This window comes from Motacilla alba, chromosome 3 (genome assembly GCF_015832195.1).
Source record: "Motacilla alba alba isolate MOTALB_02 chromosome 3, Motacilla_alba_V1.0_pri, whole genome shotgun sequence".
NCBI lineage: Eukaryota > Metazoa > Chordata > Aves > Passeriformes > Motacillidae > Motacilla > Motacilla alba.
This window is the reverse complement of record NC_052018.1, coordinates 71,298,861-71,321,294: the sequence shown is the minus strand read 5'-3', so window position 1 is coordinate 71,321,294 and position 22,434 is coordinate 71,298,861. Positions and strand designations below refer to the sequence as shown.

The window sequence follows — 22,434 nt, the reverse complement described above, 5'->3', positions numbered from 1 at the left end:
TTAAAACGAGGAAAAGTGTGCAGTTTTGAACTAAGCTTATTTTCTCTTTATGTACGTCTTCATACTGCAGGTCTGAATTTGTTACATTTCTGTGGTTATAAATCAGGACTCAGGTTAATCTTTGTTACTAGCAAAGTTAGCTCTGGTATTAGAGAAGCTATTGTCCTGCAGTTTCATTGCAGTTTAAAGGACGATGTAAATGGGAGTCTACAACTGGAGCAATTTGGACCCTGCCCTAAACTGAAGTTAGGAGTATTTCTCACAAATGCACTGGCTGTTGTTCTCTGACTGAGAGGAATATATATAGCACACTCCTTTGCTCCTCTTGAAGGGTTACAATTTCAAAGAGGAGAGTGGGAGCAACTGTCTTGTGAAATTATCAATTTTAAGTGATAAAGTGATTTCGAGTTGATAAAGTTAATGAATTTAAATCCTTAGTTTAGCATTTTCTTTCTTCTAGGCTCAAAATGTGCTTCTGCCTCTCTGTTACAAGCATTAAACCAGTTTGTGTGTTTCAGTCACATCGTTTTCTGCTCCTCTCTGTAAACAGCAATCTTTGCTAACATTCTTGAGATATTAAATCCCAGTTCGTTCATGACTCTTGCTGCCAAACCATATTTCTTTGCTGACTCCTTGCTGACAATCTGAATATTACCTAAAATTGGTATGCCTTGGTTGTGGCAACACATGGGTAAAATATGTAACTGCTTCTTTGACATCTTAGTCATGGTATAAAAGTGTCTTGTGTTTATCAATCTCATTTTAAACAATTTGGAATTGTGTATATCTTTCCTTGTTTAGGCAAAACTTCTTCAGCTGATGAGAGCCGAAGATTTGCCCTGAATTATTTAATTGTTTAAAAATATCCATAAGATTGATTTGATTAACCAGCAGCAAATATGTGTCTGTAATTTACAAGACAAACAATGGTTAAGGTAACTTGTAGTCATGTCTTACACAACCTTTGGTGTAAGAGTGACACAGGTCTTGAGTCTCAGTTTAGCAATTTGGAACCAGAAGGAGTGTGCCCTGATAGTCTTCAATGGCTGTGATAATTCCACAGTCCTCTTACCTGTGATGCATTGGGTTGCTCAAATTAGATGTAAATAGTTTTTCTTAGAGCCATTTAATCTGTATGTGTCTTGCTGCTATATATAGCCAAGTACTGTAGTACTTGACACAATGAAAAGAGATAATTCAAGATGCAGACACTACAGATGAACCTAAACTGTGAACAATACTATTAAAAGTGTATTATGAGTATCTTAACACATTAAAAATGTTTTTTGATTTTTATTTTAAGCCCTGCTTATAAAAGCTGAGAACCCTTGCAATTCAGGGCTGACCAAAAGTAAAAAAAAGTTAAGAGCATTGTCCAAATGCTTTCTCTAAACCCTGACAGGCTTGGGGCATCCACCACCTCTTTAGGAAGCCTGTTCCTGTGTTTGACCACCTTTTCAAAAGAAATACTCCTGCCTGATGCAGCTTAGAGCCATTCCCACAAATCCTGTCACTGGATGGGACAGGAGACCAGCACCACCTTCTCCACTTCCGCTCCTCAGGAGCCTGTAGAGAGCAATGAAATTGCTCCTCAGCCTTTTCCTTTACAAACTACACAAGCCCAGAATCCTTAACTGCTCCTTGTAGGACATTCCTTCCAATGATTTCACCAGCTTTGTTGCTCTCCTCTGGAAGCCTTCGTAGACCTTCACATCCTTTTTAAATAATGACACCCAGAACTGCACACAGGTGCATGTATGGTAGTACATCCTTAGTGCTTACATGGGACTTGGGGTGAGATTGTCATAGCATTAAAGAATTTTCTTACTACTGTCTTAAGAAAACTTATGAGAATGAATCTTACTGACCTCTCAAGGTAAAAAGGAAGGAAGGCAAGAAGGTATTAATATGCTAAATAAGGGAGAGAAGAAGTAGACTCTGCTGTCTATGTTTCCAGCAGTCAGGTGTGGAATTTCTCAAATACCTGAACTTTGCAGTTTTTTTGGACAGAACTAAAGGGTAGGAATACACAGCCCCCCAATGCATTTCTGAAGTTAGAACTGGAAATAGCTGTACTTTTACTTTTTCCCTCTCTTCAGGTAATGAAGGTGAGGTAAATGGTGAGTCTGTGCACTCCCATCAGTTGTATAATACTTGGCCCTAAGATCTTCCTGTCGTTTCTGTAATTAGGTATTTGTGCCTCATTAAGAAGACTGTTTATAAAATCCAACTGAAATAAGTTGCCTTCATTTCATTTTGGTCCATTATCCACATGATCTATTTGTGTTCTAGCTCTTCTACAAATGCCCCTCTGCAAAGAAAGTTTGTGCCAACTGTTGCCCATAGTGCATGTTTAGTAAGGGAGTGTTAGAATATACCTGTGTGTCACTGGGAAGACAGGGACTGCTTTGGTGTTGTGTAAATGAGCTTGTGTGCATAACAAGTATAAAATGCTGACTTTCAGCCAGACCTTTACTCTTACCTTTGTTGAATCCTCTGCTCTCTAGTTAGTCATTGGGATGGCAGAAAAGGGAATATGCAGGCTTCAAGACATGTAGATCTTGATTGTGCTGAAGCTGGCATCAGGGAGGTGTCAGAGATGGGAAGACGCTTGATGTCAGGATTATGAGGCTGAGATAGAAAACCTAGAAACAGGAAGAATGGACAGTTAGATGAAGAGCAACTGGGAGAGGGAATGCTTTATTCCACCTGCCCACCGCTGTTTATGAAGAACTGTAATTGGGAGGTAAAAAGTGATAAGAGTTAAGAATGTTGCTTTTAGTTTTGGTTTTAAGTCTAGTGTTCTTTAATTGTTGCTTTGCTTTTTTCAGTGGAAAAAGCTCGCATGTCTTTTTGAGAATAAAAGTAACTAAGAGAAGTGCTAGGTCTTTGCCTTTATATATTTCCTAGGGCTGTAAGTCTTGACCTTCCTTTAACCTAGTTTTCAAGTCTGATTTTGTATGTTAAAGAAATTCTGGAGAACTAGTTAAAAAGCTTTTTATGAACAAAAACATTGCCATTAAACTGCTTTTTTCTTCCAAAAAGAATAAAGAAACGCTTATGTCCCATATCTCAAAAGCAGCATGTCTAATTAACCTCAAACTTCCTAAAAATATTCTCCTTTGTCTTGAAACCAAACATGAAACATCCTCCTGTTCCCCACCCTACCTCTCACAGAAGGAGTAAAAGGGTTCAAAATTGAGCTTATCATGGAAACCACTGTAGCAGCCTTAACTGGGGAATCATGATTGTCTGCATAATAAAGCTGCCTAATACATATTTTATTCAGTATAATAACTGTTAGCCTATAAATAGAAGAATGCTATGAGTATTATGCTTGGGAATATTGTTTGCCACTTGTAATTGTTAAATGCTTTTTTTGGGGTTACTCCAAGCAGTTGTTCTTTTGACTTGAAGATAAAACAATTCTGGCAGAGCACTAAAGGAGTTTCGTGCTTTCCCTCATTAAGAATAGTGCTAATGGCACGCAGGACGTTTCCCCAAAGGACACTTGCATGAGCTCAAACACTGAGTATAGCACTAATTGAACAACAACAAAAACTGATGACTGTTTTCTACACGTTTCTTAACAGTACAGATTGTCCCAGGGGATGATTAAGCAAGCAAACAAAGAGATACTGAAATAATGAAGTCTTTTTTTAATGCAGAGCTCTTCATTTGTTATGTTAGAATGTTCTGCTTTGTTGATATTTTTAAAGCTTTACTATTTGTAATATAGAATTCCTGCTCCTTTGGCCCGCTTCGCAGTGTATACCTTATATATCCTGTGAGGAAATATGTACTCTGTCTTTAAAATGGTTGAGAGACATTATGCAAGAAAAGGACTGAAAAAGATTGTATGGATTTATGAAAGGAAGGAAGAAAATTTTCAGGATTTTTTTATTTGTATATACATATGTGTTTAAGTATTTTTATATATATTTAACTGTCAACTACTGAGGCTAATATCAACAGTATACAGGAAAGATCTGTACGGAACTCCATGACAAGAAAGAAGTGCTCTGCAACATGTGTAGGGTCCCACACTTCTGCTACACCAACCCCATGCAGTGCTGCAGGCTAGGGGAAGAGCAACTGGAAAACTGCCTGCTGGAAAAGGACTTGGGGTTTCTGGTCCACAGCAGCTGAACGTGATCCTCCAGTACATGCCCAAGAAAGCCAGTGGCATCCTGGCCTCTTATTACCAACAGTGTGGCCAGCAGGACCAGAGCAGTGGTTGTCCCCCTGTATTCAGCACTGGCTGCACCTCAATTTCTGTGTCCAGTTTTGGACCCATCACTAGAAAGACACTGAGGTTCTGGAACGTGTCCAGAGAAGGGCAATGAAACAAGTGAAGGGTTTGGAGCACAGATCTGCTGAGGAGTGGATGATGGAGCTGGAGATTTAGCCTGGAGGAGACTCAGGAAGGACCTCATTGCACTTTACAACTGCCTGAAAGGAGAGTGTAACTAGGTGGGGGTACTCTCTTCTCCAATATAACAAGAAATAGGATATGAGCAAATGGCCTCAAGTCACTCTAGGGGAGGTTTATACAGTACATTAAGAAAAATTTAATCATGGGAAGGGTTGTCAAGCATTGGAACAGGCTGCCCAGGAGAGTGATGGATTCACCATCCCTGGTGGTATTTAAAAGACATATATATGTGGCCCTTAGAGACATGGTTTAGTGGTGGACTTGGCAGTGTTGAGTTAGTGGTTGGATTCAGTTGATCTTAAAAGTCTTTTTCAACCTGAAAAAGTCTATGATTCTGTGTTAGGATGTATGTAATTATTCAAAGCATGTTCTGAATCTTCTCTGCATAAATGCAAAACGTGTACTGCAGAGGGAAAATTAAGGACTGCTCAGAAAGTTGGCACTGTGTGGGATTGAATGGAGTACCTTTTCAACATGACTTTGTTAAATGAAATCTCTAGCTATTTGAGGACTTTACTCAGTTTTTTGGCCCTTAATCTGAAATATTGAATGGGGAGCCCATAATTCTTCTGGAGTTTCTTAAGTGGAGTGACGTGGGGTGATGATGGCAGATGCAAGTGGAGCACTGCTGGCTGACCTTTGCTGTGTGCCTGTGCTCGCAGCAGTGGCGAGTGGAGTGCTGTGCACAGGGAAGCTCATTAGCTGTTTATCATGTCTGCACTTGCTCTCAATAGGATTAGATGACAGGGCTGTAAAATGTCAGCACCTTGTCAAAACTATTGCTCTGTGACTGCTTCTGCTGATGATGATGCAGGAAATTCTGTGTAAAAGTTCAGCACTGACGCAGTCTAACACATCATTTATCTTGTGCAGGCACTATTTGTATTCTGAGAGATTGCTGTAATGGAGCTTATTTCTGTCTCCTTCCTTATGCCATTTAGAGTCACTTTAGGCATGTCAGATATTTCAACAAACTGCATTGCTCGATTGGACCAGGCCAGTTAAGTCTGTGTGGATGAAAAGGAAATACTCCAGCTGCACTAGAATGCCACTTTCTAACTGCAGTATGTTGGACCACCAGACAGGATGCTGTAAGAAATGCTATGGAGATGAGTGGGGTGTGTCCAAGCAGGCCAGCTTTATTTTACTGATGATTTAAGTAACAACATTTTTTGGGGTATTGTATGAAGGATTTTAATTAGAATGCAAACTAAAGGAACTATTTGTGTAATGATTTCTGTGTTTACTTGGCTTGTTTTAATTTTTTTTTCTTAGCTTTTTAACTCAAAATATGGAAATAACATGCTCAGATTGTTCTACCTTTGTAAACATACATATATTTCTGAAATAATATCAAGGTACACAATATCAAGGATATAACATCAATGTACTGTTCTGCACATCAGGAACAGAATAAGTAGAACACCTGGGTTTTTTTCTTGAGAAAGCTTAAAAACTGTAATTTAAATAGATGGCACATTTAATTTTAGGTTGCTAATAGAAAGGAATAGCTTTGTACTGCAGGAAGAAGGTATAATGAATTGCAAATGTCTCACCCAGGATGAGACCTAAATACACCTAAAACTTGAAAGGAAAGCTGACCATGAAGGAAGCAATCAGGTTTATGCAAGATGGTGGGAAAACACAGTAACACAGGAACAGGATGTGACTGAAGAATTAATCTCTTGCTGTTGTAGGTGAGGGGTAAAATGCCAGAAATGGAAACAAAGTTTCCTGATTATACTGGAAAAGTAATAGAATTTGCAGTGAATAAGCTTATGGTTATCAGATACAATTTTGTTAATTTCTTTCTTTCTGTTTTGTTATTTTCTGTGTTTCTCTGATTTATATTCCCGCTTAGTCAAACTGTTGTTTTTTTTTTTTTCATTCTGCAAGTTGCCTATTTGAAATTTGATACCTTCAGTTTGTTGCATTTTGCTGCCCTTTTATTATTTTTGGTTCGTACCTTTTTCCTAAGTTCTTCTAAGGAAAAGCAAAAGCAGAGCCTCTCACTTTGTATTTTCTGCTGCAGGTTTTGTATGTCCATACACAAAACAAAACAAACCTACAAACATGAATGCAAATTCTGACATGAACAAACTAGGCATGCACTATGTGAGAATTGATTATCAGCTCATCCCTGAAAGAGATGTAAATTCAGCAGGAGCCATTCAGAGCAGCAGAAGTCCATAAGAGAAGCTATGTAGAGCCTTCTAAAGATGCATGCCATGACAAAGATTGTACTTTCCTGCTTGTCACTTAACACCTAACTGTCCTGAAATCCTGCTGTACTGTTATGACAAATACTGGCGTTACTCACATGACAGCCTGAAACCAGTGATGTTGTTTGTCTTTTAATTCAGTTTCATAGCTGGCAAATGGTGGAGACCTTGTTGCCTGGCTCAGGAATTTTTTCAACCCTGCAGTTATTGACATTAGTGATTCACTGACCAGATCTCTCCAGCCTTTGCAGGAACCAAGTGCAGCTGGAACATAAGAGAAGTTAAAAAAAAATCTGTGAAGGTTTTTTTGTTTGTTTATTTAAAATCACACAGGAGAATGTGTCATAGAGGAACTCCATTCCAAGAAGCAATGGGGATAGCACATCATGGTCCAGTTTTTGTTTTGCAGTCACATGGGGAGAAATAGAGGTTGGCAAGTGCTGAAGTACCTTTGTGCCATCTCAGAGATCTGTGTTTATGAGGACAAATGGCCACTATTGGTTCTTCTGCTTGTGAGTTGAGTCTGTTGCATGAAAGCTCCTCAAGAAGAACTTTCACTGTGTTTTGAACTGCAGAAGCTGTGTTGTGTTAGGTGCTCTTTCTTCTTTGATCATTGAACATCCTGGCTGAGTCAGAGCTTCCTTTCTTTGCAATGAACACTTGCCCTCCAGGCTGCCAGCAGTGTAAAATTTGCTGTCTGACTGAATGACTTCTAAAACTCTGTATTAATTATGAAGGCATTTGGGGGTAGTCAAAGAGGTCAGGAAGACTGCTTGTCACAGGAATAGTTTTTTTAAGAACTCATGTAAAGCACTGGGTGCTCTTTGTAATTACTACATTTGGGTCTCGTGAGTTGGAATAAAACCCCAAATTTCAGAACAAATACCTTGATTATAAAAGTAAGCATGGTACATCCCTTAAGTCTCCAAGTAGAAGCAAAATAAGTTTGTGAATTTCTCACCCACAATTATTCATCTGCAAAAAGGCCTATCGTTTGTCATATGTCCATGTTTTTAATAACAGTATAAAAAAGGCTTGATTCCTTGCTCTTGCAATGAGAGATTAAAGTATTGTTTGCAGGTCTTTGAAGGGTTTTTGTGTCTGTTTGGAGAAATAATTTAACTCTCACAGGCACCTGTCTGATAGGGAACTTATGTTTGTTTCTGGGGTTTTAGGGAAAACTGAGTAATCTTGGTGTTGCCTTTTCCCCTGAAATGAAAGAAATTATATTACTTTTTCCCCTGAGGTGTGTATTCAACTTTAAACAAAGTGCAGACAATATTAACACTTCAGTATCTGCATTATATCGCTTCAACACATGCAGCTAGAAGAGATGTGGATGTGTCAAGTAGCAGTTGACTAATGAACAAAGCATTCAGGGCTTTACAGAAGAAATTTACATTATTTTAATTATTGATATAATAGTAAACCTACTCAGCTTTTGAGTTATTACTGAGTGAATAGAAACATGTGTTTTTCCAAATATGTACGCTCATATAGACTTTTGTTCTAGTACTTTTATTTGTATTTATTAGTTAGTACTGTTTTATAAAATCCATCCCTGACTGGAATTACTCTTTTAAGCCATTTTCACAACAGGATGTCCAGAGCATTCCTGTCTGTGAGGAGAGCTGGCTTTATCCTCTTTCAGTGTGTGTTATAAAATTAACCTTTGACTTCGTGCTCACAATCAACAAAATGCTTTGATTGTTTTATAGCCTCAGTTTAATTACTAAAATTTTTACCCCCTCTGTCAAGAAAAAGACCTCTGAATCTTGGGAATCGTTGTCAAGCATGCAGAGAACTTTAAAGGAGTAGGTTAAGGTGTGAATTACCAGTTTCATCTTAATAGAACACTGACTTTAGTTTTTGTATTAATACTTCTAAACTTAATGTATATACTTGTTTCAGTTAATGGTTACTTGTTTGCTTATTTCACTTGTTCTCCCTTTTATTAATCTGTATGCTTCTAGAAACAGGTTCTTTAAGTTTACCATGCTCTCCATATTCTCTATAATTATTTCTCTGTCTGGGATTTCCACAAGAATATAACTTTTTTTTCTCCTGGATTATGGCAGGGATTTCTGTGTTTTGGTGGTGGGTATTTTTTTATTGTTGCTTTCTTTAGTATTTTGGGGGAGGAGAAAGAAGGGAAGTTTTTTTCTGTGTTTGGGGTTTTTTAAATGACAATGTAACTTGCTAGCCTAAACATGAGGATAAGATAGAGCCTTGTCGGTGCTGTTTTGGTTTTGTAATGAATCAGCAAGTGGGTAGTTTCACATGACTCGCCCTGTAAATAATGTGCCCCACCCTTCATGCAGTGATCCTGGAAGAAGCTTGCTGGGTGTATCTTCCTACCATCTTTCTAGTGGCTGCTCTTGGCCTGTGATTCCTGCTGCATGGCTTAGGGGAGGAGCTGGGTGAGAGAGCTCAGGCTTGTGACTGTGTTTGTGTCCACACCATCAGCACAGACTCCTCTCTAAACAAAAGGATAGAAACAGGACAAAGGATGAAAGAAAATGAGTTTGGGAAGAAATAGGGAGGGAAGCAGCTTATTTGAGAAGATGGCAGGTGGCACTGGCGTTGCTAACCTTAACAACTGAGAAGCATGAAATACTTTTGAACCTGTTTTGTAACTGTTGAAACGAGATTTAAAGGAGGAAATGAAGTAAACAAAATTTTGGAAGGAAACTTTCACCTCTTATTTGATCTGTCATTCTGGGTGGAAGCTTCCATGCATGCATGGATGCATGCATATCTCAGGTGGAATTAGATTCTGTTTACCCTAATATGACTCCTGCAATTAAGTAATTTCAATTATTTACTCATTCTTTAGATAGAACTAGGTTTTCCTCTGTCTTATGCATTCATTTGACTCTTGGATTGAGTGCTCCAATTACTTTCTTTAAAATTATTTTTTCATTTAAGAAACCTAATTTCTTGCTTCTTAGGGTAACTGCTTTTTCTTCTTGCTCAGATCTTGCATATGTAGTTAAGGGAAAAGGTCTGGAATATCAGCAGGGAAAAGGTCTGGAATATCAGCTGGCAAAAAGTGCTCAAATTTTCAGACAGAAAAAACTTTATTTGTAGATACATGCTCAGAATATCTCACTGTAACTCTGTAGTTCTTGTGCAGAAAATAAATTTTTTAAAACATAGAAGGGAGCTGCTATATTGGGTCACTGTCACTTGTCTAGTATAAGCTATTTCTGTAGAATAAATGCAAAAAAACCCAGAATACTTAAGCAGGTAATTTTTTACGTTGCATCTGTAATTTTAAGAGGTGCTAGTAAAAATAATTAAGTGTTTTTAATTGGTATTTTTGTCCATGTACTACAAAAAACCCCAAACCCTTAAAAGGCAGTCTTAAAAACTATTCTATTACCGGCAGCTCAATCCATAAATAAGCTAATTTTGGAATAAATCCAAAACAAGAGCATAAGGGGAAAGGTATTGTTGGATGGTGTAGTGAAATGGGATGGGGTTTTTCACCTTGGGAATTATTTGCTGAAAATAGCGGATGTCCTACCATTAAGCTAAAACATAACGTGTTTAAACATCCTTCTACCTGTGCATGGAAATACCTTATTTCAAGGTCTTGGCTTGTTGAAATGTCATATTGTAGCTACTTCTGGAAGGACTTGATAAAAAAAAGAAGAAAAAAAAAAAAAGAAAAAGTAAAATATGAATGTTTTCTGCAAAATAGTCATGAACAGGATTTGTTAGCAGCCTGTTTGTGATGGTAACATTAATTGAGTTTTGTAAGGCTTACTAAATACTGAGAGATAGATTCCCTAATTGTGAGAAGGTGACAGTAAATGGCAAACAGACTGTATGCAGCATTCACGTGGTGGTGTTAAACAAAAGAAAGGAGCACACGGCTGGAACATGTCAGCTAGTGTGGGATGGCAGGAGGAAGCAAAGATCTATGTGTGTACATATGCATAAATAGGCCCACACTAAAAAGTACATAAAGATAAAAGAACAGAGGAGCCAAACACTTACAATGGAAAAGGACAAAACATGTATGAAGCAGTAAAGTGAAATGAGTTGAAAGTGGGAGATCTGACTGATTGAGAAGACTGTTTACCAAAAAGTTTGAGGGCTGATTTGATCTGAGAGCTGTGGAAAATGCCACGTTGATTCTTCATATGTGATAGTCTTCTCCATAGATAGCAGAGGGAGATTCTCACAGATGCTGTTATGTTGAGTGCTGCTGTATCTGGTAGCTTACAGCTTATCCACAGAAAAAGCCAAAATTTCATAATAGATTACTGGTCCTGCTACATCAGAAGGTAAGTCAGGGAAAGAGTGAGTGATGAAATCTACCTCTCTGCAGCCTGTGAAGTTATTTATCTTAAAAGATCCTGAGTAGCTTTTATCTAGTGTTTTTCTATTGTTTGTGCCCAGAATGCTTCACCTGAATTTTGTTGATTAAATTATGGTGTTTAATTGGCCTTGGTAGCTCTGTGTTTGTGTTCCGGTTTGTGAACAACAGTGTTGAGTGTGAGTTTGGTTGCTGCATATTTGTTCTGCTTTTCCCAGTGCTGCTGTAGAATACTATAAAGAAATTGCCATTCTGAGTTGCTTCTGCTCAAATACATATTTAAAAGGAAAAAAAAAAAAAAAGCAGCTTTTGTGGTAGTAATGTGGAGAACCTCCTACCCCTTGAGATTTTTTGGGGTATTTCCACACTCATCTGTTATTCAAACCTGTCTTCTCTTCTTTTTGATTTAAACTATTTCTTTGATCCAGGTGAAGTCTAAATTTGCTTCTTCCTGCATACTTCCATAAGCTGAAGTCCTGGCACTGTACAGGTCAGTTGAGGGTATTAAGATTATTCTAATGGAAACAGGCTTCTACTTCTGGTACCCTTGGTTACATCCTCATTTTCTCACTGACAAAACTATTGTCTAATCCTGGCCCTCTTGCAGCATGATACCTGTTAGCATCTCTTGAAGTGACATCATCCACTTAAAATGGCTCAGAATAGCTCTGCTGGAACCATCTCTGTCATGTGTCTGTTCCTTTAATGTCCTCTTTGGGCATCCTCTGTTCATGGGTCAGATATACACAGGCATTGACTTTGTCTCTACAACTTTTTTTAGCTTAGTACTGCCGTGGCTGCTTGTTCCAGCTTTATTTCTGCCTTTTTTTCCACCAACAGTGCCAGCTTCAGCTTTCTGCTTACAAACTTTTCTCACATGCTTCCCCCAAATCTGCTCTCTACACATAAACTAACAACCTGTGAAATCTATGTCTGAACATTCAAACTTTTTTTTAGAGCTCACCTGTGTAGTAATGTGTCACCGTTGAGTCAGAGATGATGCATAGTCAGATCAGAAGGCAAAGTGGCAAAAGCCGTGTTTATTTCATCCTCTCTTCTTTTGTAGCTCAGTTCGCTACGGTGGACCTGACTGGTCATTTAATCCACACATTTCACATGATTGGCTAATTAAAAAGACACCCATTTGTGTCTTGTTGAACAATCCTATGAGAAAAACAGAAAAACAGATTATTAGAAAAACACCACCTGCAGGTTGTTTTAATATTTGGCTATCATTGTTTATCTCCAGCTCCCTAAAGCTTCCCAGGCCAATTCTGGGAAAACTTATTTAGCTTTCTCTTTCTTCAGGTTGTCACATCCACAGTAATGCATAATAAAACCACTGCTAAGTAGGTAGTGAGAGAATTGTGGCAGGTAGCTGTAGATGGCATACAGATCTGGTACAAGCTACATTTGTTATTCCATCTTTTATTCCCTTTCCAACACACCAACTCCTTTTGTCCCCCTGCACGCCTTAATTTTAGAGTGTAAGTTCTTTTGGACAGAGCAGTTATTCATGTATTCATAAAATCACAGAACAGTTAAGGTTGGAAGGGACTTCTACAGAGGTCCAACCTGCCAAAGCAGGATCACCTGTTAGTCTTCTTATTGGACATCACAGTCCTGTCTGGTTTGTTTATTTGGTCTGGAGTGATTTGTAGTAACAGATACTTTGTCTTGAGTGTCTTGAATTTCACCAAACCTGTGTATTTTAAGGAGCCTGATTATCACAAAGTAGAGAAGTGGGAAGCTCAGTTTTAAACAATTATCTACTCCAAGTCCTCCTGGGCAGGGTTGCTCTTGATCTGTTCATCCCCCAGCCTGTGCTGATACTGGAGATCCCCTGACCCAGGTGCAGCTCCTTGCACTTGGTTATGTTAAACTGCATGGGATTCCCATGGACCCACAAGGTTGTCCTAGTCCCTCTGGGGGGGCATCTCATCCTTCAGGTGCATCAACTGCCCCACTCACCTCAGTGTCGTCTGCAAATTTGCTGAGAGTACATTTTATCCCACTCTCTATGATATTGAGGCAGATATTAAACTATACTGGTCTGAGTATGAGCCCTTGGGGACATTGTGGGGAGCTGATCTTCAGTATGTTTCTGAGAATACCATGATGCTTTATATAGAAATTACAGAAGGTTCTGCATGAAAAATGCAGATGGAGTAAAACCTTGAACGTATTTGTGTGCTTGGTCTGACTTTCATGCTTCAGAAATGTGCTATGTTAGATTATGTTTCAATGTTATTTCTGGATTATGTTAATTTTCACTTTTGCTGGTAACCTTCAAATAGTCTCACTTAAAAGATTTCCTAAAAACTAAATAATTGTGAGCATGGATCATTGCTGGAAAGTTTGAAGCATGAGCTTGTTTCTGCTGTTTTTGCAGGGCTTCAAGAATATGTTGAGGCAGTTTCGTTTCAGTATTTTATCAAAACACGATCTTTGATCAGTGTTGAAGAGATCAACAAACAACTAATATTTACAGCAGAAGACAGAGAAGAAACAACAAACATGGTAAAAGTTTTTCTTTTCTCAATTGACAAACATCTTTCTGGGATGGAAATGCAGTGAGAAGGCTTAGTCATATTTTTGGCATCTGATTAAATAAGGCCAGTTAGTGGAATGAGATAGACATGTGAGCTTTGACTTACTTGTTAAAAACATGCCTTTTATTCTGATAAGTAGTAAACTAAATCTGTGGGATACAAGTTTATAGATTTCACATCCTTTTTATTCAGAGCAAACTGAACTCTTTCTGTTATGGCAAAGGATCCAGGACAGTGAAATGCTAGCTAACAAATGTAGCAGAGGGATTTTTAGTGCCTGGGGCTGTCTCTAAGATATTTTGGTGTTTAGTGATGTTGCAGAAGCTGGAGGATACAAACAAATCCAAGGCAGGATGAACTCCATGGCTGAAATCTTATTGCTGGTTTTGAACTAGTCACTGGAGGCACTGTATTTGCCTTGTGCATATGCCTTAGTTGCATCATTTATAACTCCCCTGGAGGTGATTCCTTTCAGAGAACAGACTGCTGTACCATCATACCTTAGCCCAAATGCCGTATCTGCTGTTTCTTGACTTGCCTGTACTCCTAGCTTGCCCTAAATGGCTCACAGGGACAAACTACTGTCCCCAAACACAGTAAACTGGGTGCAGTTTGATTGTTAACAGAGGACAACAGTGATTTGATAGCAATCTACAGAAGTGCACAAGCAGTTGAGGTGCAGTGTACAGTAATGCTGCTTTACATGAATTCCTGAGTTTGCTTCTGCTGAAGAGATTCTGCTGTAAAGCACTTCTCATTCTTTCATTATTCTCTTGGTAAGATATTTGCAGAGAAGCCTGACTTTTAGCTTAAATTCTTTTGTTTTTACCAGAGGTACCAACTAGGAAGTTGTTAACCCCAGCGTGCATGCCTCTGACCAGATCTGTCAATTTGAGTAGATAGCATATTATGGGAACAAGTGAACAGAAAAAAACCTGTATTGTCCCCCACGTTACCAATATTCTAGCAATAAAAAGTATTGCAAACTTGGATATTGGAGCAAACTTGTAACTTTGTAATGGGTTTGCTTCATGAAGATTTTTGTTTGTTATTTTAATAAGCTCAGTTGATATAAAACAGATCTGAGAATACTATGGCTACTTGTAGAGAATATATTTTGAAATTCAAGACACCATTATGAAATTATATTTTATTTTCATAATGCCGACTATTTTTGACTGATTTGCTAACTTTGGAGTGATTATTTAGGGAAAAAATCTATCAGGCTGAGATCTGTCAGATGAAAGAAAACCCCGAACAACTGCAAATAAATGTTGCTACAAAGATGTGATAATTCTGTTTGCAAATAGAGATGGTAGAGTTTGGGTATGTTTATCATACTTGCTAGAATGAAAATGACATCTTAAGTAGAAATTACCTTTTTATATGCTTGAAGAATAATACTTCTGAAATCAAACCATGTGGTAGTGCCATGCAGTTTAATTTTCCAGAATGTTTTAAATTTCATGTTAGATGAGTTAGCGTGTAGTCGAACCATTACAGATGGCTTTCTCACACTTTTCTGTGCTGGACTTTCTTCCATTCTGTCCCCAGACCTCCAATTCCCATGATAAACAGCCCCGTACGTGGAGCCTGAAGGTAACCCCTGTGGATTACCTGCTGGGAGTGGCTGACCTGACGGGAGAGCTGATGCGGCTGTGCATCAGCAGCGTTGGGAACGGGGACATAGACACGCCCTTCGAACTGAGCCAGTTCTTGCGTCAGATTTACGATGGGTTCACTTTCATTGGCAACACCGGACCTTATGAAGTCTCAAAGAAGCTCTATACCTTGAAGCAGAGCCTGGCAAAAGTAGAGAATGCCTGCTACACGTTAAAAGTACGGGGATCCGAAATCCCAAAGCACATGTTGGCTGATGTCTTCTCCACCAAAACAGAATTGATTGACCAAGAGGAGGGGCTTCCTTAAAATCAGGAAGCTCTTGCTACTCAGAAGAGAAGAGGGCATAGAGAAAGCCCTCTAGTTATGGTTTGTGGGGTTTTGGTCCTTCCCAAAGCTTTTTAGGTAGAGACATTTTTAGTTTTATCTATGAGAAGGCTGTTTGCAGTGGTAATTTTTAACCAAAAATACTTTTTATGATGTGCAAGAGAAGAAATGTTTGACTTTGGTCTCTTGGTATGGAATTTCCTGTATTGCTCCATTGTATCTTCTTTCAGAATGACCAAAATTTCCACTGTACTCTACTCCAGTGACTGTCATTTGTGTGACTCACCTCAAACTGTCGTTGGTACAAGTTTTCATCAAGCACAGCAGTGGAAAAAAATGGTTAGGTGCTCTTATTTAGCATTATCCATAAGTTTCTGCTGACCTATTTTCTGAGTATTTGGGTTCTGTACTCATGTCACACCTACAACAATGCACCTGTGCATAAGTGCACCCCTTCACTTGAGAGTCGGGTGGTCTCAACAGTGCCATGTAATTCAAGTTTTCTTGGATTAGTGCTTTAAACTATGAAACTAAGTCAACTTTTTGCCAATTGATAATGAAGCTAATTGTATCAGGTAACTACTACTGTCACCTGTTATTTTGGGTCTCTGTTAAAAGTTGGCTCAGTTTGAGCTAACACTAGTACTTCACAATTTTGAAATGAGCTAGGAAATCCACAGAAAATAATTGTGGAAAGTATTGTTTTACATTTTTTGTAATGCAGTTTAATGCAAAATATTTCTGTTTGTAGACAAAAGAAGTTGTCATACAAAGTATGTAATTTGGTGTTAGGACAAGCAGTTTTTGGCCAGAAGAAATGTGTTGCAGTGCTGGAAGTCTGTTCTCCATTGTTTGTGCTGCCCTGAGGACCTCCAGTGGGATTGAACTGGTATAAGTGGAAAAGGGCTAGCCAAGCTTTAAATATATGTTAGCAGGAACTATATCATGTGCATGTTCCTGTGGAAAGGAAATTGCAAACAGAAGTAAGGCAGGCATTCTGGTTTCCACATTTATCTTTGAGGGGGGTATGTCACTGTTGGCAAAAAATCAGGGCTTTATGCTGGTGTCTGAAGTTATGAAAGTCTGATAATGTACATAATGCTAAAGGAAAACAGATAAAACAACATGATCTCTAGACTCCAGGAAATAGGCCTCCCAACTGCAATTGAAAATACTGCATGTTTTTTATTTCCACTTCCATATGCTGTGATACTGCCAATACTTTTCCCATGAGCATGTCCTGAGTAGCTGGAATCATCTGATATATGGATAGGAATGGGTAATACATTTCTGTCAGATTTTTCCATTGTTTCCACATAAAGTAGTATGGGGTGGATTGAACAAGGAGTGGTATTTTTTCCTATTGTTTAATACTATTTTTTACAATAAATTCTGAAAAGTAGTCACTGTCTCTATGTTCATCCTTTTGCCTGTCAGTCCAAGTGGTAAATTACGGTGCAAGTTTCCCACCATGAAGGACTTCACTTGGAAGTTTTGATCCATTCCTGTATTCATACTTCCATGGGCACTTTCTCATGCTGAAATTTTTTTTCCTCTCTTGACTTTATTCTGTGGTGTCTAAAAACTAGTTAGTATAGAAACTTCATGTGAATCTTTTGAAAGAAAAAAATGCAAAGGATTCAGATGACAAAGCAAGTATATCCCTGGAACAAATCTGCAACAGTACCCATGTTTCTACATCTCACCTTTGTTTTCTGCTTTTTTTTTTCCCTGATGAGAGGAGGGGAAGGAAAGGAGGCTAGTTGCTAAAAAGGAATAGTTTGGGTGTCACCCCCTTCCTGAGATGCGTACATCTAACATTTCAGTTGATGCAGCTACGGTGTGGTTGTGCCTCTTTTGGCACACTAAATTTACTGCAAGTCATTGCTTGTTTAGTGTGTGTGAAATGAAAGCAGATACTGTTAGATGTAGTGTGTGATATTAAACAGAGGTCTGTCTCTTGTCTGTCCTAGCAACTATCAGGGGGAATTAAAAAATGTTCATGGCACAATTTGAAATGGATGAGATGAATTTCAGCACATTGTGCTGCTTGGCTCCGTGACATTCTGCCTCTAGCCATGGAATGAGCACACAGTGGCCACCACTTTAGTCAGCTCCTGCTTTTATACAGTCATTCATTCTTTTAAAACTACAGATGTCTAAAAAGAGTACTTTTTCCCCCCTAGGAATGTTTAGAAGTAGCTGCTCTTTCAGCAAGTACATACTGGTTCTAATGATTTTGATATTTAAATTTTTGGTAAGGCAAGAGAAATTTTTTAATGGCAGACATGATTTCTAAACTTCAGGCTGCCTGGCCATAATCAAAAACTGTGAATAATTTCTAATAAGGAGCAAAGTGTATGTGCGGTGTATTAAAACACCAGCACAGATGGGAAGTAGCTAATGGCCTGAAAACCTCCTGCTCAAGGAAATATTTTCCCCAAAAAACAATTGCACTGTAGCTATTTGAAAAGTGACAGACATTTATCAGCAAAACAAGCTGCTAAACAAGCAATGGCAATTTTCCCATTTCTTATCCCATTACTCTATGGAGCTATTGATACGCTTGGTCTGCAGCCAGAACAGGACTACGTCATAGCAGATGTTTCACAAGGGCAGCTCGGCGTGCTAAAAATCATCTCTCTCTCTGGAATCTCCTTTCTCAGAAATTATTTTTCTGTACAGGTTCACTTTTTTCCCTGAGTGTTAATTTTCAGTGAGGAAAAACGCACCCGCATTTAGCTTTCCAGAACTGCCAGAGAAGTTATGCAAGAGAAACTTCCTGTTGATAAGACACATATGTCTGTCTACTTAAACTCCTGCTCACTTGGATGGTCAGTGAGTTTAGGGAAAATCGAAAGAAAAAGAAAGAAAATAAACCACACCTTTTATAATATTTAGCATATTAGGTGCTTTATAGAATCCAGACCAGATTCTGGCACTGCCCTCGAAGAGTTTGCAGTTTAAGAGTAGGCAAAAGGTCAGCCAAGACAAACAAAAGGAAGATGGTAGAAAGGGGAGGGGATAAAGTGACAGGATTTTTACCAGAAGATGGTGTGTAGTAGTAGGTTGGTTTACCACTTCCCATTTTGGAAAAGAAACTTGTCCAAACTTACGGAAGTTTGCAGTGTGACAGTAAAGGGTTAGTTGGGAAGGGTGAAGGCAGTGGAGAAGCAAAATGGAAGGAAGTGAGGTAGAGACAAAGGGGGGAAGAGTGGCAAGGAGTGGGACAGCATGGAGGAAGAGCAGGCTGAGCCACAGGACGGGGGTGCATATGCTAGGAGGGTGGGACTGGGGAGGACGTGGGACAGGAAGACGGCCCTGCAAGAAGTTGGAAACAACACTTTGAAACCAAGTGACTCAGCTATAAGAGAGACTTGGACTTGACCAAAGGAACTGAATTTAAAATTACCACAAGGTCCCCAATGCATTGATCTAGCCTTGGGCCATAAATAAGGGGAACTTGATTTCCTGAGCAGCTGAGAACCTGCAGGTCCTGGACTGAGCAGGGTTTGCAGGCTTCCAGTCATGCTGTCACTAATCAACAAGCTCTCAGTTCCCATATGACCCAGCTTCCCACTCACATTACCTTCACTCCCACACTGGTAGCCACAAACCTTGATGTTTGAATTGCCATCATCTGCAGTTGTTAGAGACATGGTTAGATACAGTTTTTAACATAAAGGAATGCTTACGGTGACCACAGTTTCCCCTTGTGTGCTGTTTACGTGTCCATTTCGCTGGCATTGCTGCTTCAAACCCCTCTCTGTTTCTTCCCTTTCTTTACTTATCCTCTCTCAGGTTGTACTGTTCTTTTGAGCCATGGCCCATGTCCATCCCATGGTTCAGTCCTTTCCATGTTTAGCTGGAATCCTGGGGTAAAATGTGTCCATGCAGGAAGAGAAATCAATCAGTTTCTTGGGTAGGGTTGTCTGCTCACACCTCCAAATGTGGGAGTAGTGCTCTGACTCTGAGGGGAGAGGGCTGGTATTCCTGCATTCGGATAAGGCCTGGTGCGTATGTCCTATGGCAGCCATGGTGCCATGTGTCAGGATGGGTGGGTGGGTGGGTGGGCAGATCTCATGTTGCTTTTGCAGGTGAGCAAACCTCGGTTATTCTGAGATTTGCAATCATCACGAGCCAAGGAAAATTGCCTACAAGCATGAAAGAAGTTTCTTCTCCAGTTCAGAGGAAGGTTGTCTTTGAGGAGTATGATTTCCCACAAATTCTACCTCTTTTTACCTCACCCATCATCCCTTTGAAAGGCCTATTTGCAGAATGTAGCAGAAGAGACTTGCTGATGATTTCTTCTGGAGCCAGTCGGTGCCTCCCTGAACGCTGGCCAAAAGTGATGTGATGGTTCCTTTCTCAGCTCCTCCCACAGTCCAGGCAGGCTGGCTCTGGTGTCCCTTCAGCCACCCGGGGGGGGCTGAACTCTGAGCCTCCACTATTGGATTTTGCAGACCATGTGAACATGTGGGTTCATCCTCTCTTTTTTCTTTTTTTTTTCCTAGTGTTGTTGTTTTCATGTCATGCAGATGTTCATTCCTCCTAAAGAAAGACTCTGTTGTGTGTGCTCTAGTCCTGCATCGCCACAAAAGGTCAGATGACTTCTTGAGCCCATCATAAACTGTTTCTTGGCTACAGATGCAGTGCAGGTTTTGGGGTACACCTTGGGGTACAGCCTTGGGCACTTCTCCCATAGCCCTGAGCTTTCCTGCAGGCTTGCAAGTCCCTTTTAATCCAGAAGGGTCCTACTAGTTCCATTTAATTCTTCCTTAAGGTCCTCTCTTCAGATGACCCCAGCAAGAGAAGCTGAAAATACTGGTCTGGAAGTTGCCAAGGTTTTTGTTAAAATGAACCTCTTCGTGCTCAGGGACAGGCTCCAGGATGGCGAAGGATGTGCTTGAATAGTCAGTTCTGGGAGTTTGGATGTCATGGGAGCATTAAGTCCCAGGAGTCTCCTTTTAGGAGGGAGTGGGGGTTGTTGCTCTCCCTGCAGCAGGGGCAGTTGGTAGGCGTGTTTTACTTTGCTCCTTGTATCTGGAAGTAAAGGTGACAGGAAGCATATGCTGGGGCTGCAAGAGAAGATGAGTAAGATGAAGCCATAAATCACTAAATCAGCCAGGAGCCTGCAATAAGGTGTGACTATTTAACCTCCAGCCCTGCTCCCATCTGAGTGAGTCTGAGCTCCTTCTGCTCCTGAGAGCCAGCCAAGGCCAGAAGCTGCACCACCAAAATGCCACGGTCACTTGCATGGGCATGGCTGTGACCTGCCATAGGCCTGCATTTACATATGCCCAGTGGTCAGGGGATGATGTTAGAAATCCTGATGTAGAACCTCCTGCTCGCCTTCATAAAGTCCTGATGCCTGTTGTTTTATTTTTATTAATTATTTTATTTATGGTTTCTATATCTTTGCTGTAGGGCATGAAGAGGAGGGCAGGGCACTGGCAGGATGTGTACTAACACCTGTTTCCTTTGCTTCCTTTCCAAGCCTTTTTTCCAGCTTTTTCAGCATAGCCTCTGCCTGCAATGGCTCCTGCTTGATGGGCTGTTGGAGAAATGTTGCTTTGCAGGAGCAAAAAAACCCCAGCCTTAACAGGGTCTGTGCTCATTTGAACTTAACAGGAAAAGCAGGGCAGCTATAAACCTTCAATTTATTTGAGATACATCCTATAACTCCCTGGGCCTGCCTTCTTACTAGAAGGATGAGTATTTGTCAGGTACTGGAGAACATATAATTTTTCTGCCACCTAGTGTCCAGCCTTTGGAGTGCTCAAGCTTTTGGCTGTGAGTTACAAGTTAATTATTGTTTTCTCTTTAAGTGCTTATAAACACAATTAGTGATGTGGTGTAAATTTCGTTTTTAGACTGAGGTAGGTCTCTAATAGCAATAATTTTTACTCTCTGCATACCCTACTATTTGGAAATCTGGGGAATACCAGAGAATAGCATATTTTTATTTTATATCTCATCATATGTGCATATGGTGTTTTGAAGACAGATAAATAAAAAGCCATGAGAAACTTTGACCAGGTGTGTTGTTGCAGATTTGTGAATTGTACAAATGTTCTTATTTGAACTAGTACTTTGAAGGAGTCTATAAGGATTGATAGACAGGAGTCCTAAATTCCTTAATTTATGTTCTAATCATGCTACCTATACAAGAAAATGCAAGTCTTTTTAGCTGTTGAACTCCTGGCATAAAATCAAATACTCTTGCATGTGTGAATATGCCTGTGTGCTTCCCTGCCCTCACTCTTGTCACAGAAACCCGTCGGGTAGAAACATGGGAGGCTCCAAATCCACTGTGTGTCTGCAGGATAAAAGAAGTGGCTGGCTGCACTCCCTGAACAGAAGGGGGCTGGGGTTGGTGCTTAAGCCCTGGGACATTGCCCGGTTTATGCTAAAGGTGATTTGGTCTCTTGTGTTGTCCTGGGCCAACTCTCCCTTGCACTGTGCTGCTCAGGGGTGTCCCAGGCCAGGAGAGAACTGGCATGCACCACAGCAGAGGGATGATGAAGCATCAGGCTTTTAAAGGGGATAATATAGTCATAGTCATCACTTGGATTGCCCCAGTGGAAAGGCATTGATAACAATCACTTACAAAATTGCATCAACAGACTTACAAATGGTGGCACTGTCACCCTGGAATTTCTTCTTATAAAGGTCATTCAAGGGTAATTTTAGGTCCTTCTCATGCAGGGTATGATCTCCACATGATACCTACTCTGGGACTGAAAGCCAGAGAACAGCGTAGATCTGTTCTTACACCTGCCTGTCCTGTACCCAGCTCCAGGGTGGAGAGCTGGTGTAGCATTCGCATTCTCTGAAAAAAATCCCTTCGCCTAGGATTTTTCTCCTGGGAAGCTGAGAAGCCTCAGAGAAAAGGAAAACAATTCTTATCTCATTTGCTTCCTCTCTGTTTTGTTCATGTGGAATGTGTTT

The 22,434-nt window shown here is 39.9% G+C and overlaps 1 protein-coding gene and 1 long non-coding RNA gene across 3 annotated transcripts in view; one reads left to right on the top strand and one right to left on the bottom strand.

Annotated features, from left to right (window-relative positions):
* Positions 1-16,885, top strand: part of TSNAX (translin associated factor X) — a 47,269-nt gene extending 30,384 nt beyond the window's left edge. For both annotated transcript variants that reach the window (XM_038133659.1, XM_038133657.1), the window contains exons 5-6: positions 13,377-13,504; positions 15,091-16,885. In XM_038133659.1, coding sequence (XP_037989587.1) covers positions 13,377-13,504; positions 15,091-15,465 — 503 coding nt within the window. In that variant the 3' untranslated portion in view covers positions 15,466-16,885. The remainder of the gene's footprint in view (positions 1-13,376; positions 13,505-15,090) is intronic.
* On the bottom strand, positions 6-22,194 carry LOC119699744. The gene is made up of 3 exons (XR_005256515.1): positions 19,179-22,194; positions 11,949-12,148; positions 6-2,645 (listed from the first exon to the last, which is right to left on the bottom strand). It is a non-coding gene; the product is annotated as an uncharacterized LOC119699744 (long non-coding RNA).
* Positions 22,195-22,434: the final 240 nt, after the last annotated feature.